The sequence below is a fragment of the Phyllostomus discolor genome, chromosome 8 (genome assembly GCF_004126475.2).
Source record: "Phyllostomus discolor isolate MPI-MPIP mPhyDis1 chromosome 8, mPhyDis1.pri.v3, whole genome shotgun sequence".
Lineage (NCBI taxonomy): Eukaryota > Metazoa > Chordata > Mammalia > Chiroptera > Phyllostomidae > Phyllostomus > Phyllostomus discolor.
Genome location: NC_040910.2, coordinates 74,862,400 through 74,876,717, shown reverse-complemented (window position 1 = coordinate 74,876,717; position 14,318 = coordinate 74,862,400). Strand labels below are relative to the sequence as shown.

The window sequence follows — 14,318 nt, the reverse complement described above, 5'->3', positions numbered from 1 at the left end:
AGCTATGACAGTGTGGACTAGACATGGCATAGCTGGGTGGCAGCCAGGACCCCAAATGTGTGTGTCCCCAGATGCACCTCCAGAGGTGTAGCCCTCCCAGCTGCTCCAAGCAAAGCTGCCTTAGGAAAGGGGACTCAGAGGAGGACTCACCCTGCCTCAGAAAGTTGGACATTGGCAGTTCCCAGATGCCCTGACCCCACCATGAACTTACCACATGACCCTCGGCAAGCCCCTTGTCATCTCTAGCCCCTTCTTCCCCCCTCTGGGTGAGACTAAGATAACCAACAGAGAGCCCTCTGGGAAATGAAGCAGTTCTAGACCAAGTCGAGGTCTTGTGAGCACACCCTGCACAGGGTCACACTCACTGAGGGACAATGCAGCATACAGAGTGATGCTGACAGGCTAGAGGTGCTGCCCCCTGACCACGCCCATCCCCTTGGAAATACAGCACCCAATTCAGAGAACGGATGTAGATACCTATTTTTCAAAAGCCAGAAGATGGTAGCACAGCCAAACCCCGTGGCCACACTGAGATGGGACTCTGGCTGGGGCAGAGAGGCCAGGAACCCGCTGCTGCATCGGCCATCCTGCCAGGTGACCAGGTGGCTCACAGCTCTGGGCTTGAACACAGGGGCAGTCCCTCCCTCTGTCCATTCACAGCCTGGAACAAAGGAGATTAACAAAATCAGAGAAAAGAGGGGCTGACCAGCAGCAGCCTGTCCTTGAGCGAGACTGCTCTGCTCTGCTCTGCTCGCGAGGTTCTGGCACAGACCTTGTCGCCTGTGATGATGCTCCCCTCATACACGTGGGTTCCGCTGTCAGAGCACCTGGCTCCAGCTGCTGGCTCCACCACCAACAGCTACGGGACCCTGGGCAAGTCACCTACTCCTCCATTTGTCCCACTTCTTCTATATTCCTTTTTATTCATTTTTTAAAGTTGATATTATAACCCTGCTCTTACTTCATTTATTTCTTAAAACAATGTCTGGATTTTTTTCCTCTGCTTTTATTGACATATTTCACCCAAAACTTCCCAGTGTAGGTTTTTCAGTGGCAAAGCATCTGCTGGCCTATATCCTCAGAATGTTCTTTCATATCCTCATATCTGAATGACAGTTTCATCATTACAATATTCGAGGTTCTAAGTTCCTTTTCTTCATTACTTAAAAGCACTATTTGTAGATTTGTGGTGGATTGACGCAAATTACTTGCTACTCCTCCCATTAAGAGGTAGAGTGTAATCTTCTTTCCTGGAATCTGAGCTGGCCCTGGTGGCTTGCTCAACCAATGCGAGTGGGACAGGAGTGACAACCTAAGACCCCCAAGGCTAGGTATAAGAAGCATGGCAGCTCCCACTAGAGCTCCTACCAGAGCTCCCACCAGAGTGGTCACCCAGGGGAAGCCAGCTGCCATGTAAGTCCCACTACCCTGAGGCCACCGTGCTGAAGAGACCATGTAGAAGTCACATGCAAGCATCTGGCAAACTACCCGCTGCTGAGCCTGGCCTTCCAGCCTCCCCCCCGCCCCAGGGCACTAGGCATTGAGTAGAACTACCCTGAACCCTCCAGGCCCATCTGTCCACTGGAGCAATACTCTCAAGCAGCCTCTGTCAATTCCATACACAGTAGATCAGTCCGCTGAAGCCTGCACAATATTTACAAGATATGATAAAATAGTTGCTGTTTTAAACCACTGAGTTTGGAGGTAGTTCTTTTTGTAGCAATAAATAACAAAAACACTATGCCATTGCTTTTTTACATAGAATATTACTGTTGAAAATAATTTAATGTCAACCTGCTTCTAATTCTTTTCTATGGGACCTGATCTTTTACTTCTGTGAGCTTTTGGAAATTTCTCTTTGCCTTTGAAATCCCTCAAAGCTCACTATAATAGATCTAGCTGGGGTTTTCTTCGCTCTCCTCTTTGACATTTTATGGGCCCTTTCAGTCTGGAGCACTACATCTTATTCTGTCTGTTATGGGAAAATTCTCTCCACTGTTCAAATATGTTCTCCTCTACCACTTTTACTTTTCCCCTTCTGGGTTTCCTATGACTCAGACCTAATGCTTCTGAATCCTCCATGTCTCTCAGCTTCTCCTTTATATTTTCTATCCTTTGATCTTTCTTCCTTCTAAAAGATTTCCTGTCTAACCTTTCATTCTCTATTTGAAGTTCAATCAATGCTATTAATCCCGTCTATTACATTCTCTATCTCAACTATTACATTTTTCACACCTAATATTTCTGCTTGGTTCTATGTTTTTATTGCTCCCTTGCTAATATCCTCCTTTTAGTCTTATGTCAATCTAATTTTAAATTCTTAATCCATTCTAATAGTTCTGCTTCTCACATTTTTCTTGTGAAACAGTCTTGCCCTTCAAGTGTCTCCTTGTCCTGGCCCAGGGGCTCATTCCGTCCTAGGAGTACTGGCTGCTCGGTCAGGCAATGGAAATGGGCCAGACCTCAGTCCCTCTCAGCCCCCAGGGGCAGGGGAGGATGGGCCCACAGCTAGTCATTGCCACGCTGAAAAATACCTCCTTGGGTCAGGGCTTCCCCTCCCCTTCCCCAGGAAGGAACAATGTTATGAGGATCCTTAGACTGTGGGTCAGCATCCCTGGGACTTGGGCAGGGATATCTGGCTCTCTCCAGTGTCCTGATTTTATTCCTGAAGACACCTGAGTTCCTGTGGGTGTGGGGACAGGGGCCACTTGTCCCAAGGCCACGGCAAGCCAGGGGAATCAGCAGCTCCCCTCCCAGTTTATCCTGCCACAGGCAGGGCTGGCTGCCTCTTGCCCCAAACCCAAACCCCATGCTGCTTTTCTCTTATGGCTCATCAGAAACCCATCTTGGGGGCAAGAGCCAGGAGCCAAGCTGGTTCAGCATTTCGGCGGCAACTGCATCTGGAAGCCCAGAGGCACTTATCACTCTGCTTCCTGGATTCTTGTGGGTCTTCCTGCCCATATGCTGACTTCGCTCTCTGGCTAGTAGCAAAGGGAAGGGTTAGAGTTAGGGTTAGGGTTGTGTGCTGTGTGTGTAGAGTTGTATGTATTAAATGAGTTAACACATGTAAAGTACTTAAAACAGTACCTGCTGTGTAGTAAGTACCCAATTTGTTAGTGATAACAACGATGATGATAAACTTTTACCTTCCAAAACACCAGCAGCCTTTAAGAAAGAGACTATGCCCCACTACACATCTTTTGTTCTCTTTTCCCACACCTCCATGCAATACAAATACAACTACTGCAGCAGAGTGGGAAAAGAATGTTGACAGTCAAGAAAAGTTATCAGCCCTGGCTGGTGTGGCTCAGTGAATTGAGTGGCAGCCTGCGAACCAGAGGGTTACCAGTTGGGTTGCTGATTCGGTTGCCGGTTCGGTTCCCAGTTCGGTTCCCAGTCAGGGTGTGTGCCTGGGTTGTAGGCCAGTCCCCCAAGGGGGCATGTGAGGAGGAGCCACACATTAATATTTCTCTCCCTCTCTTTCTTCCACCCTTCCCCTCTGTCTAAAGATAAATAAATAAAATCTTTTTTTAAAAAAAGAAAACTTATCAGCAATCAAGAAAACTCCAAGTCTAATGGATGAAAAGGAGACTCTAGCCTCCATTTTGCCCTGCTGCCTTGAAGCAAAGCCGGGCAAAGCCCTACATAAAGGTGTTTCACAGCTGGGTCTGAGCTTAGATGCTCAATTTGGGAGCCAAGACCATTACATTTTCCTGTTTGCTCATCAAGAACCAAAGAAAGAGATTTAACTGCCCCTCAGGCCATGAAATATCCATTCACTCGTACATGTGTGATTGAATGCTTTATTTACTGAGTATCTAATATGTATTAGGCACTGGTTCTAGTCCCCAAGATTACAGTGGTAAACAAGGAAAAGTCACTGCCTTCATGAAGCCTATATGCTAGCGATGAAGAACATAAGCAAGCAAGTACATACTAACAGGTACTTTTAGTATGAAGGAAATATACAACAGGGTGAGGGGAAAGTGATCAAGGAAGTCCTCTCTGAGGTGACACGTGAGGAGGGGCCTGAATGGAGTAAGGGAGTGAGTGAGCCATAAGAATATCTGGGGACATGTGTTGCCCATAGACAAAAGAGCCAGGCAAAGGCTCTGAGGGATGTTGCCCGACTCCGTTAGTATCCCTGGCCAGCACCCAGCAGACCAGGGAGGCCTGTTAGAGATGCAGATGAAGTTTCTCCTGGGGGGTGAAGATGTTCGCTCCTCGGAGTAGTCTACCCTCGCAACTCCATTTCCACCTAAACCTAAAGCTGGGGTTGTTGTCCCAGCCCTAGAGTGCAGCGCTGCAGCTTTTCTTCAACCTCTTTATCTGCTTCCAAATTCTTTGATTTATTTTTTAATTTTAGACTATCGTTTTCGTTTCTTTGCATTACAAAACAAACATGGAGTTCTTACCATGTACCTGGTATTATTCAAAGCACTTTAAAAATATTAACTGTTTTTAATCCTCACCCAAGAACATGTTCATTGATTTTAGAAAGGAGGGGAGGGAGGGAGGGAGGGAGGGAGGGAGAGAGACATCAGTATGAGAGAGAAACATCGATCAGCTGCCTCCCATACGTGCCCCAGTGGGATCGGACCCGCAAACTTCTCGTGTACAGGAGGATGCTCCAGCCAACCGAGCCCCTGGCCAGGGCAAAATATTAATTTATTTAATCTACATAATAGCCTTACAACATAGATGTGACAATTACTCCCATTTTATACACAAGAAAAATGAAGAACAGAGAAGTTAAAAAAAATTTGCCAATGGTCACCTGAGTGGTAGAACCTGGATTCGATGCAAGTAACCTGTTTCAAAATCTGACCTTATAGGCCCTTCTCCTCTGTTTCTCTTTTTCCCTTTCTTTCTTTTTATTTTTTTTATAAAGGATTGATATTTTAATTTTTTAAATCATACACATGGTAAGTGAATGCATTCTTATTTTAAAATGGTCAAAAATTACGGATAAAGTGAAAGGCCAGCTCGACAATTTCCCACCGGAGCCCCGGCTCCCCTTCCGTCGCTGTCAGCACTTGCTGGGTCACTGTCCAAAGTGCTTATACTCATACGTATTTTGTTTGGTTGTATTTTCTTTTATTTTGTTTTTGCCTATTTAAAAAAATAGTAGTATACTGTATTTATGTTTCCAGGGGTTGTTTTTATCATCCAATAAGGTATTCTGGAGTTCTTCTCATGGCCATGTACATGAATGTGCCTTATTCTTTTTAAACTACTCTGTGCCATTCTGCAGCGTGGGCATGAGAACATTTACTCAGCCATCCCCCAGCATCCATGTCACTGTTGTCACTGCTATAAACAGGATGCAGTGAGCAACCGTGATTATACCTCCTTATGCACATGCATGATAAAGTACTTTTCCTGATCAGATTCCGAGTAGTAGTGCTATTGAGTCACAGCAGCTATCTTATTTTTTTCCTTTTAATAGAAGCTTTGTTTTTAATAGGCCCCACCACACTGCCCTCCAAGTCAGCTCTGCTGATCGACACTCCCAACAGAGGTATTTAAAAGAACCAATTTGTACCCCTTGGCCAACTTCTGACATTATTAACTTTAATTTCTTATAATCCAGTGGGTGGAAAAGATTTCTCATTGTTTTCAGCTGAGCTTCCCTAACTACTAATGACACTGGGCACCTTTTCATATGCTTATTAACATTTGTATTTCATTTTCTAGGAACTGCTTTCCTTCACCTTTGCCATTTTTCCACAGGGCCATCTGTGCCTTCTTCGTTATTGTTTCTTTATCTGTACCCATATTCATTTTGTCTACTATAAACTAGCAAGTCTTTCCTCCCAATCTGCTGCTTGCCTTTTAGCATGGTTTTATGACCCCTGCTTCTGTCCTGCCATTACTGAGGCTGAAAATGGAGTCTCCAAAGAGGCGTAACCACAGGCCTCTCAGAAGACACTAAGTCGCTCCCTCGCCTCTCCTCCAACTGCCTCACCTGTGCCCTATTGGAAGCACTTAGCCCTCCACTTCTGTTACTGGTCCCCATCTCTGCTGACTGCCTCGAGTGTGCCCTGGAAGGTGAGGGCTTCATCCATTCCTTTCATGTCTCTCGCGGGCCCCACATAGAGCTTTATATATCATAGGTACTAACCCCAAACTGAATTACGTCCACCATTAAAAGTGGAACAACCTGATCCCAAATTGATTTCACCTAACTCTGCTAAGCAGGTATCATCATCGTCAAACAGTGGCTTTCCTCCTTCCCAGAATCAGAAAACAAGACAAAAAGGCATGCGGGCTGGCTCAATGAAATATTAAGCAGCTTTCTCCGAGGAGAGCGATGGCGTGTGTGGTTGTTGCAAAGTCCAGGAGACGGGCAGAAAGAAAGGCTTGCGACCAGACCACAATCGTTAGATCTCTGTTGTTCTCTTTGGGAAGGGTTTTAGTATTAAAAGGACATTTATTCTCGTTAATGCAAAATTAAGGAGTTTAAAAAGCTTTTACAACCTAGACTCCCTCTGAGAGGTCAGCTCTAACACCCTAATCGGCCTCTGCTCCTGCTACTGATGGGAGCCAAGCAGCTCCTGTGGCCTCAGCTGGCCTGACTACAGGCAGATGAGCGGGCGGGAAGGAAGGAGGGCGCCTGCACTGGCTTCTCTGGGTGCCCAGCTCATCCCCGGGACTGATCAAAGGATGCCGCAAGAGACACCAGTCATGCTGCTGAGAGGCAAGTCACCACTCACTTGGCCCAGGGGAATCAGAGTTGCTGATTCTCCAGGCAGGAAGAGGTAAATCCAACGTTCAGATGCCCTTAACTACAGCCCCCCGAAGCCAGCCATCCCCTGCTTAAAAAACCTGCAGTAAAAAGTTGGTATTTTTTAAGGTGTGTGTCAGTTCAGAATACTGTTCTCCCTACTTTTACATCAATATAGAATTTTTTATAATTAAAAAAATATTTTCACCCTGGCCAGCATGGTTCAGTTTGTTGGAGCGTCATCCCGTAAACTGAAAGATTGTGGGTTCGGTCCCAGTCAAGGCATGTGCAAAGGCAACCAGTCAATGTTTCTCTCTCACATCAATGTTTCTCTCTCTCTTCCTCTCTTCCCCTCTCTCTAAATCAATGGGCATGTCCTTGAATGAGGATAAATGTGTATTTTTTAATATCTTCAATGCTTGCTGTAACAGGGAGTTCACAACGTTCTATGGGAGTCTAAGCCTTGCTTGGACATGCTGCTGGAAAGTTCTTCCCTTCCTTAAGCTAGTGTGTCCCCCTGTAGCTCTAGTCCTCCCAGAGGCCTTTAAAAGCTCAGCGTCTATACTCAGACCTACCTCGGTTCAAAAGCTGGAGCCGTCACTTGCTGCCATACAACCCCATGCATATCAATTCTAGGTTTTCCAAATCTAGACTTTTCATCTGCACAATGGGGGCAGTAAGGTACCCTACATCATAGGGTGTTGGGGAAGTTCGATGAGATCCTTTGCTTAGCACTTTGCATGTAAATTGCTCGTTGATATTTGACCAGCTTAATTCTCCTCCTGGAGGCCAAACAGGTCACCCACCTCTGCACTATGGCAGACCTCCTGATATAAGATGACCAACCAAATAATGCTTAGCTAGCAAATGAGCCCATAAAAAAAAAACCCTGGAATTTAACAATCACAGATATCTGCAATTATGTTAAGCAACAAAACTATGTGCAAATTCAGAAGGGCTGGCTTCCTCTGTGTCCTGGCATCTCCACAGTCACACTACCTCTCTGCCGCTGGCAGTGATGCTCTGAGACACTGACACACAGAGGGAAAGCTATGGAAAATCCACTCCATGGAATCCTACAAGGGACTGGAGAACTCACTCTTCTCCCTCTCCCATCCCTGGCGAATGTGCTGGTGGTGTGTGAATGGACAGTTCACTGATTCATTAACACATGTGTATAGGACAGGACACACACGAAACGCAAGGCAGCACGCGCCCCTGCATCGCGGCTGCAGGATGACTGGCCCTTCAGACAGCCCTCGGCAGCACTCTTCTCGTTCCACCAAGACTGTTAACAGCATGTGCTCATCCCCAGAGCCCAGCATACCTTGGCCTGTCTTCCAAAACAGGACTCCATGCATCTGTCCTGACACTCCAATGCCACAGACTTTCCGGAGCTGCTGCCGGGGAAGAGCAGCAAGGCACTCATTTAGGGCTTGGATGATTCTACTCACATCCTGCTCCCGCGCCTGGAAACAGAACAGGACACATAGGGCAATCTATGGGGTTTTCCTGGTGGCTGACCAGCTAATTCCACTGGGGTCACGTGCTGACCAGCCTCAGGGAATATACGTGAGACTGAGAGCTCTCCACCACCTCCCTCAGGGCTTAGAGCAGGAGCCTGGTGGGCAAAGCTCCACTCTCTGCCTTCACAGAGAAGGCACTGCTGCAGATCAGGTTTGGCAAATGGCCCAGGACCTGACCTCTACTGCGGTGAGTGGGAGCTGAGGAGAGCACGGTCCCTGCCCTGCAAGAGGTTGCAGTCCAGCAGGAACGACAGGAGAACACAAGTCAGGAGAAATAAGGTAAGGGTCTCCCATAAGGCACATAGAGTGTTGGGGTAGAGAGATGAAACACAGCAGAGAGGAACCTTTCCTGAGTGCCCTGAGGGCCAGGCCCTGGACCCAGAAACAAAAACCCACCTAAGGAAGGCAGGCACAGAGGAAGGCCAGAAACACCTGGGTACAGAGCCAGGGGATGGGATAAGCAAGGGCAGAGGCTGGGGCCCAATCGGTGGACCTCAAGCCCAGAGGAAGGGGCTCTTCCTAAAGGTAATGGGGAGCCCCTAGGGCTTTCTGAATGGGAGAGCATCACCACCACAGCTGTGTTTTCAGATTACTTGGGCAATGGTAGACACTACACAGAGGGAGTCTGACAGTGTAAAAAGATATTGGGAGGTGGAAAAAGTTCAAGTAAGTGAGGACCACCTTTTCCTAATTTGCCTATTCTGCAGACTTGCTGTCTCCTTGAAGACTTCTCTAGGCAGGATAACCTTGAGAGACAAAGTCATGAGAAATAAGCAGAATATAACCAAACATCATATTAATAAGTCTAATGGTCCTAAGAAACAAGAATATGAAAAGAACACAGGATTTGGAAAAATTCAAAGGCCTCTGAAGTTAGATCTCAGAGCTAAAGAAATGCTATACCCAATCAAGCAGTATATAAAAACGGGTGGGAGGTACAAACTAACTTCCAAAGTAGGCAACAATGTGACTCGACCATAAGAAATGTGGGTTCCCTGATCACCTCTTCTTTAAATTATGAAGCCCCTCTTAGAGACTAGAAATATATAAAACTCAAGGATCTGATCCCATCCCAATAGATGACCTGATCAGTAAAGTCTCAATAAGTTAAGGAAACTACCACAAAATATGCACTTGGGAAAGCAGCCCAAGGGGCATCATTGTTTTCTTGGTAAATAAGTAAATTTCAAAGTGGAAAGATCAAGAAATAAAAACATAAATATTTTGCCCTGGCTGGTGTGACTCGGTGGATTGAGTACCGACCTGCGAACCAAAAGGCTGCTGGCTCAATTTCTGGTCAGGGCACGTGCCTGGGTCATGGGCCAGGTCCCCAGCTGGGGTTGAGCAAGAGGCTCTCCTCATTCTTCCTCCCTTCCCCTCTTTCTAAAACTGAATCTTTTTTTTAAGTTATATAAAAAATAATTATATAAATATTTTTAAAAATCATACTTATGTGTTAATACAGGCTGTGGGCAAAAGTAGGTTTACAGTTGCATATGAAAGTTTATTATTATATTATTATTTATCAACTATTGTATTGTTTTTCATATGAACAACCAAAAACCTATTTTTGCCCACCCCTGTATTTGTGCTTAAAAAATCTTTTGAGTACTTGGTATTTTAAGTTAATGTATGTGTTTAAGAGAATTTGGCATAGACTACCTTTGTAACTCCAATTTAGAATGTGAAATTGAGCCTGGCCAGTGTGGCTCAGTTGCTTGGGCATCATCATGCAAAGTGGAAGGTCACAGGCTGGATTCCCAGGCGGGCACATGCTCGGGTTATGGGTTGTTCGCTGGTCAGAGCGCACGCAAGAGGCAGATGATCGATGTCTCTCTCTCACATTGATGTTTCTCTCCCTTTTTCCCTCCCTTCCCTTCTCTTTAAAAATAAATAAAATAAAATCTTTTTTTAAAAATGTGAAATTGAAAAAATTTAAAAAGATAAAAATAAAATGTGGAACTAAGTGATCTAGACATATGATTATAAATTCAAATCTCACTATATTTATAAAAGGATTTAAAACATGTAAGAGCATTTAAGGTTTGTATAAGTATATATTTAATTTATTAGATTTATAAAAAATTATTTAAGTACTCTGAAAAGATTTAGGTCAGACAACTGCAGTGCCTAGAAAATAAATGTGTAACTGCAGTTTAAAACATCTAAAGTATTTCATTACCAAAATGGCATTAAGTATTATTCAAAAGCCTTCAAAAATGGTGGTTAAATATTAGACTTATAATGGAATAAGCTCTATAAGGTAAGTTTAAAAGCTTAAGTAAGAACTAGGGTTCAGAATTTAATAAATAGAATACTTATTTTAATTTCAACCAAAGTAAAATGTTTCTGCTACATAAAACTTCAAGGCACAAAATAAATATATATTTAATACCTAGAAGAACACATGGAAAATTCAGTAGAGAAATGTGGCTCAGCTCTTAATAAATTTATAGTCTGTTCCTTGGGGAACTGAAAAAGCTTATTGTCCTGGAAAAGCATCTGAAGACACAGCCCTCAGGCCTCTTGCTTCCCTCTTACGGACAGTGCAGCCCTCTCCTCCACGGAGCAAACCCCTCACTTGCCCTGTCAGCCTCCTGGCCTCGGTCAGAGGCAATTCTTGGCTCCTAATAAGCATGAACAGAGGAGCAGAAGGAAAGGGGAAGAATGGGGAAGGAGGGAGAGAGAGAGCATAAAGCACCTTCCTGAGGAGGCAAGCCCAGATCCTAACAAGATTCTTCACATACAGGGCAGCCGACAACAGAACTGACTTGGCAGTGAGAGACAAGGAGGAGGTACATGGCTGTGCACGATCCCCCAAGAGGAAAGAAAGACGACAGTGGGGGAAGGAAGAAGAAGGAAGGACATTTAGACGTGCACTATCCAACACAGCAGTCATTAGCCACATGCGGCTAACCTGAACTGCATTGTGCTGTCAGTGTGAAACCCAGACCAGATTTCAGATTTAGTATAAGGAAAAAAAAGAATGCACGATGCCATTAATAATGTTTTATTAATTATTATATATTGGAATGATACTACATTGGGAACACTGGGTTAAATAAAACATGATTAGAATTCATTTTGGGCATGGAGGACATAGAAGAGAGTGCAGAGGAGGATAAATGGTGATGGAAGGAGACTTGCCCTGGGGTGGAGAAAACACAACACAACATACAGATGACAGATTACAGAGCTGTACACCTGAAACCTACATACATAATTTTATTAACCACTGTCACCCCAATAAAATCAATAAATTCACTTCACTTGCTATTTTTTACTTTTTTAAGAATATGACTACTAGAAATTGAAAATGTATGGCTCACATTTGTGGCTCAGACTTTAGTTGGACAGTGCTGATTTAAAGAGTTCGAAAGTGTCAATCAGAGAGTGCATCCAGCCAGGACAGAGGCTTTAAAACAGGTGGGGCAGCGGAGGGGGAGGGAGTAGCTGTGTGGGTGGGGATAGTGGAGGAGGAAAAGAGGCCAGATAGCAGTGAAGACAAGGAGACAGGCAGTGTTCAGCAGTCAGTTCAAGTTTTAGTGCTGTGATGGAGGACAGACAGTGGGTGTACCCAGAATGTAACAGGAAAGGCGCTGCCCCCATTCCTTGGTTCAGATTATCAACTGGTCTACATCAGGGTCAAATCCTTGCACTTTAGATATGAAAAAAGAACTTAGTAAGTCAGTCACCCTCCTCTTTCAGGTTCCTTTTTACAGATGAGAAAACTGACACCCAGAGAGGAAAAATTAGTAACTCAGAAAGGGTCACAGAGCTTCCCTCCAAAACCCTAGTTGCAAATACCTAAAAGCCTGACTTTCCATATGGTTGCCAAGCTTGACTACAGCGTGCACAATACTTCCAAAGGCTGAGAGGTATGGTCATGAGGAAAGAACAGAGCCATCAGCTATTTCTACAGATCAGTGGTTCTCACCCCAGTGCTTTCTGTCTCCTAGGGGCATATGGCAATATGAAAATGTTTTGGGGACCTGATCTGGTATAGCTCTGTGGATTGGGCATGGGCCTGCAGACCAAAGGGTTGCCAGTTTGATTCCTGGTCAGGGCCTATTCCTGGGTTTTGAGCCAGGTTCCCAGTAGGGAGCACATGAGAGGAAACCACATGTTGATGTTTCTGTCCCTCTCTTTCTCCTCCCTGTCCCCTCTCTAAAAATAAATGAATAAAATCTTAAAAAAAAAAGAAAAGAAAATGTTTTGGGGTTCAAAATTGGGGAGGAGGATTCTATTGGCATGTGGGGGGTTAGAGGCCTGGGATGCTGCTAAACATTTACAAGGCACAGGACAGCTCCTCACCACAAAGAAACATCCAGCTCAAAACAATCAACAATCAATCTCCCAAGGTTGAGAAATCCTGCTGTAGATGAAATTATAGGACTGCTCTTTGTCCCAGAGCACAACACACATGTGAGGCTTGCAAGGGGGGCTGTTACTGACCTCCCCTAGTCCCCTCAGGAGGTGTGGCACAGAGCCTGTAAGCGCAGAAGAGCCTGCTGGACGCTGGGGGAAGCGGGGAAAGTAGTGTTCAAGGAGTGGCCCTCCGTAAACCCATTCCCTGCAATCCTGGCTCTGCTGCTCACTCCCATAGTCGGAGCTGACTTCGCCTCCACCTTGCAGTTCACAAAGTGAAATCTTCATTCTACAATGCCCTGATGCCCCCACAAAACTAATTTTGAAAGCCTCTCTGAAAATGCAAAGTGTTCCTGAATTCTTAATCTTCTGAAATGCTTCAGAGCAAGACGGACTTTGAACTCTAAATAACTGAGTCCAGATATGTGGCCAGGGCTTGGGAAAAACAAAGCTCTCGGGAGTGGTGTGTGGCTCAGAAAATGGAGGTCTGTGGCTAAAAGGGGCCACAGAGGCCACCTATTTCAACTCGGAGAAGAACAAGCTGAGATCCAGAAGGGAGGTTACTCAAAGTTCCTTGATATTAATTTCTACTGTCAATTAACTAAACATAGAGCTACTTTTTTCAGGGAATTAATGGGATCCAGTTTTGAGGACTGACATCCTTTCTGAAGCCACACCTGACATCAAAGCCCATTGTGGTAAAATTCTCCATTTCTGTCTTGCAGCTCTCACAAGATACTAAACCACCACAGTGTATAACTATCAATCTGATCATTTTCTAATGACATGTCTCTCAAGCCTAACTTCTGTCTGACTTTCCTCTGAGGCCTTTCTAGGAGTCCGTCTGTTTTTCCTCCAAAGGGCCTTTGGAGACTTGGGGAGGGGGCTGACTTTTGTTGACCAAGTGTTGGAGTTCCTTAGTCCACATTCTGCTCCTGTTAGGCCTGACTCTGCATCTGATTTCCAGGGGGAAACCCAAACTCTGCCCTGGGGAGCAAACTGAATCCTGAACTGGAGGACGCAGGCAGGTGTGAGAATTACACAAGGAGAGGAATTCCCCGCGGGTCAGAATACAAGAAGTGGAGGGCAGAGAGCAAGGGGGTGGGCACCATAGGCAAGGGCGCTCCAGGAGGCCAGAGAGTAGGGAGACAGGTGCCAACAGGCAGGAAAGCTCCCCGAACCAGCTCTTAAGAGATCGGGAGACCTACAGGCTGGAGCAGTCAGGGAGACCTCTCTGAGGAAGAGGGGTCTCGGGGCGGCCTCCTGAGGGAGGAAGAGGTTGTCAGGAGGCTCCTGGAGGCGGCGCGGCGCCAGGGCACTGCCTCACCTGCGACCCGGCCGCCGCGCTCTGGGCCGCCGCCTCCGCCCGCGCGGCCCGGACACAGCTGGCCAGTACCACGAACCCCGATGGGTCGTCGGGAGCGGCCTCCAATACGGCCGCCTTCACAGACGTGGTGCCCAGGTCGATGCCAAGAGTGACTGACGGTGCAGCCATGGCCGTGGGGACCAGCTTCGGTCTCGTAGGCTGCGGAGGGATCCCCAGCCACACACTTCACCAGTGATCGAGGTACAGAGGCCGTCGTACAGAGGCGGAGCCTCGCTTGCTAAGCCCTCCCACACGCTGAAAAATGAAGGCTGATCGTCTTCCTATTGGTCGAGGAAGGCGGATCCCCGCGCACCCTCGCGATGGGCCCGGC

General features: G+C 46.1%; 1 protein-coding gene across 1 annotated transcript in view; it reads right to left on the bottom strand.

Annotated features, from left to right (window-relative positions):
• SHPK (sedoheptulokinase) overlaps nucleotides 1-14,230 on the bottom strand; it is a 22,928-nt gene extending 8,698 nt beyond the window's left edge. Inside the window, exons 1-3 of the mRNA XM_028534619.2 lie at nucleotides 13,949-14,230; nucleotides 8,055-8,196; nucleotides 478-661 (exon numbers count right to left, since the gene is read on the bottom strand). Of these exons, the coding sequence (XP_028390420.1) occupies nucleotides 478-661; nucleotides 8,055-8,196; nucleotides 13,949-14,116 (494 nt within the window). The 5' untranslated portion in view covers nucleotides 14,117-14,230. The remainder of the gene's footprint in view (nucleotides 1-477; nucleotides 662-8,054; nucleotides 8,197-13,948) is intronic.
• Nucleotides 14,231-14,318: the final 88 nt, after the last annotated feature.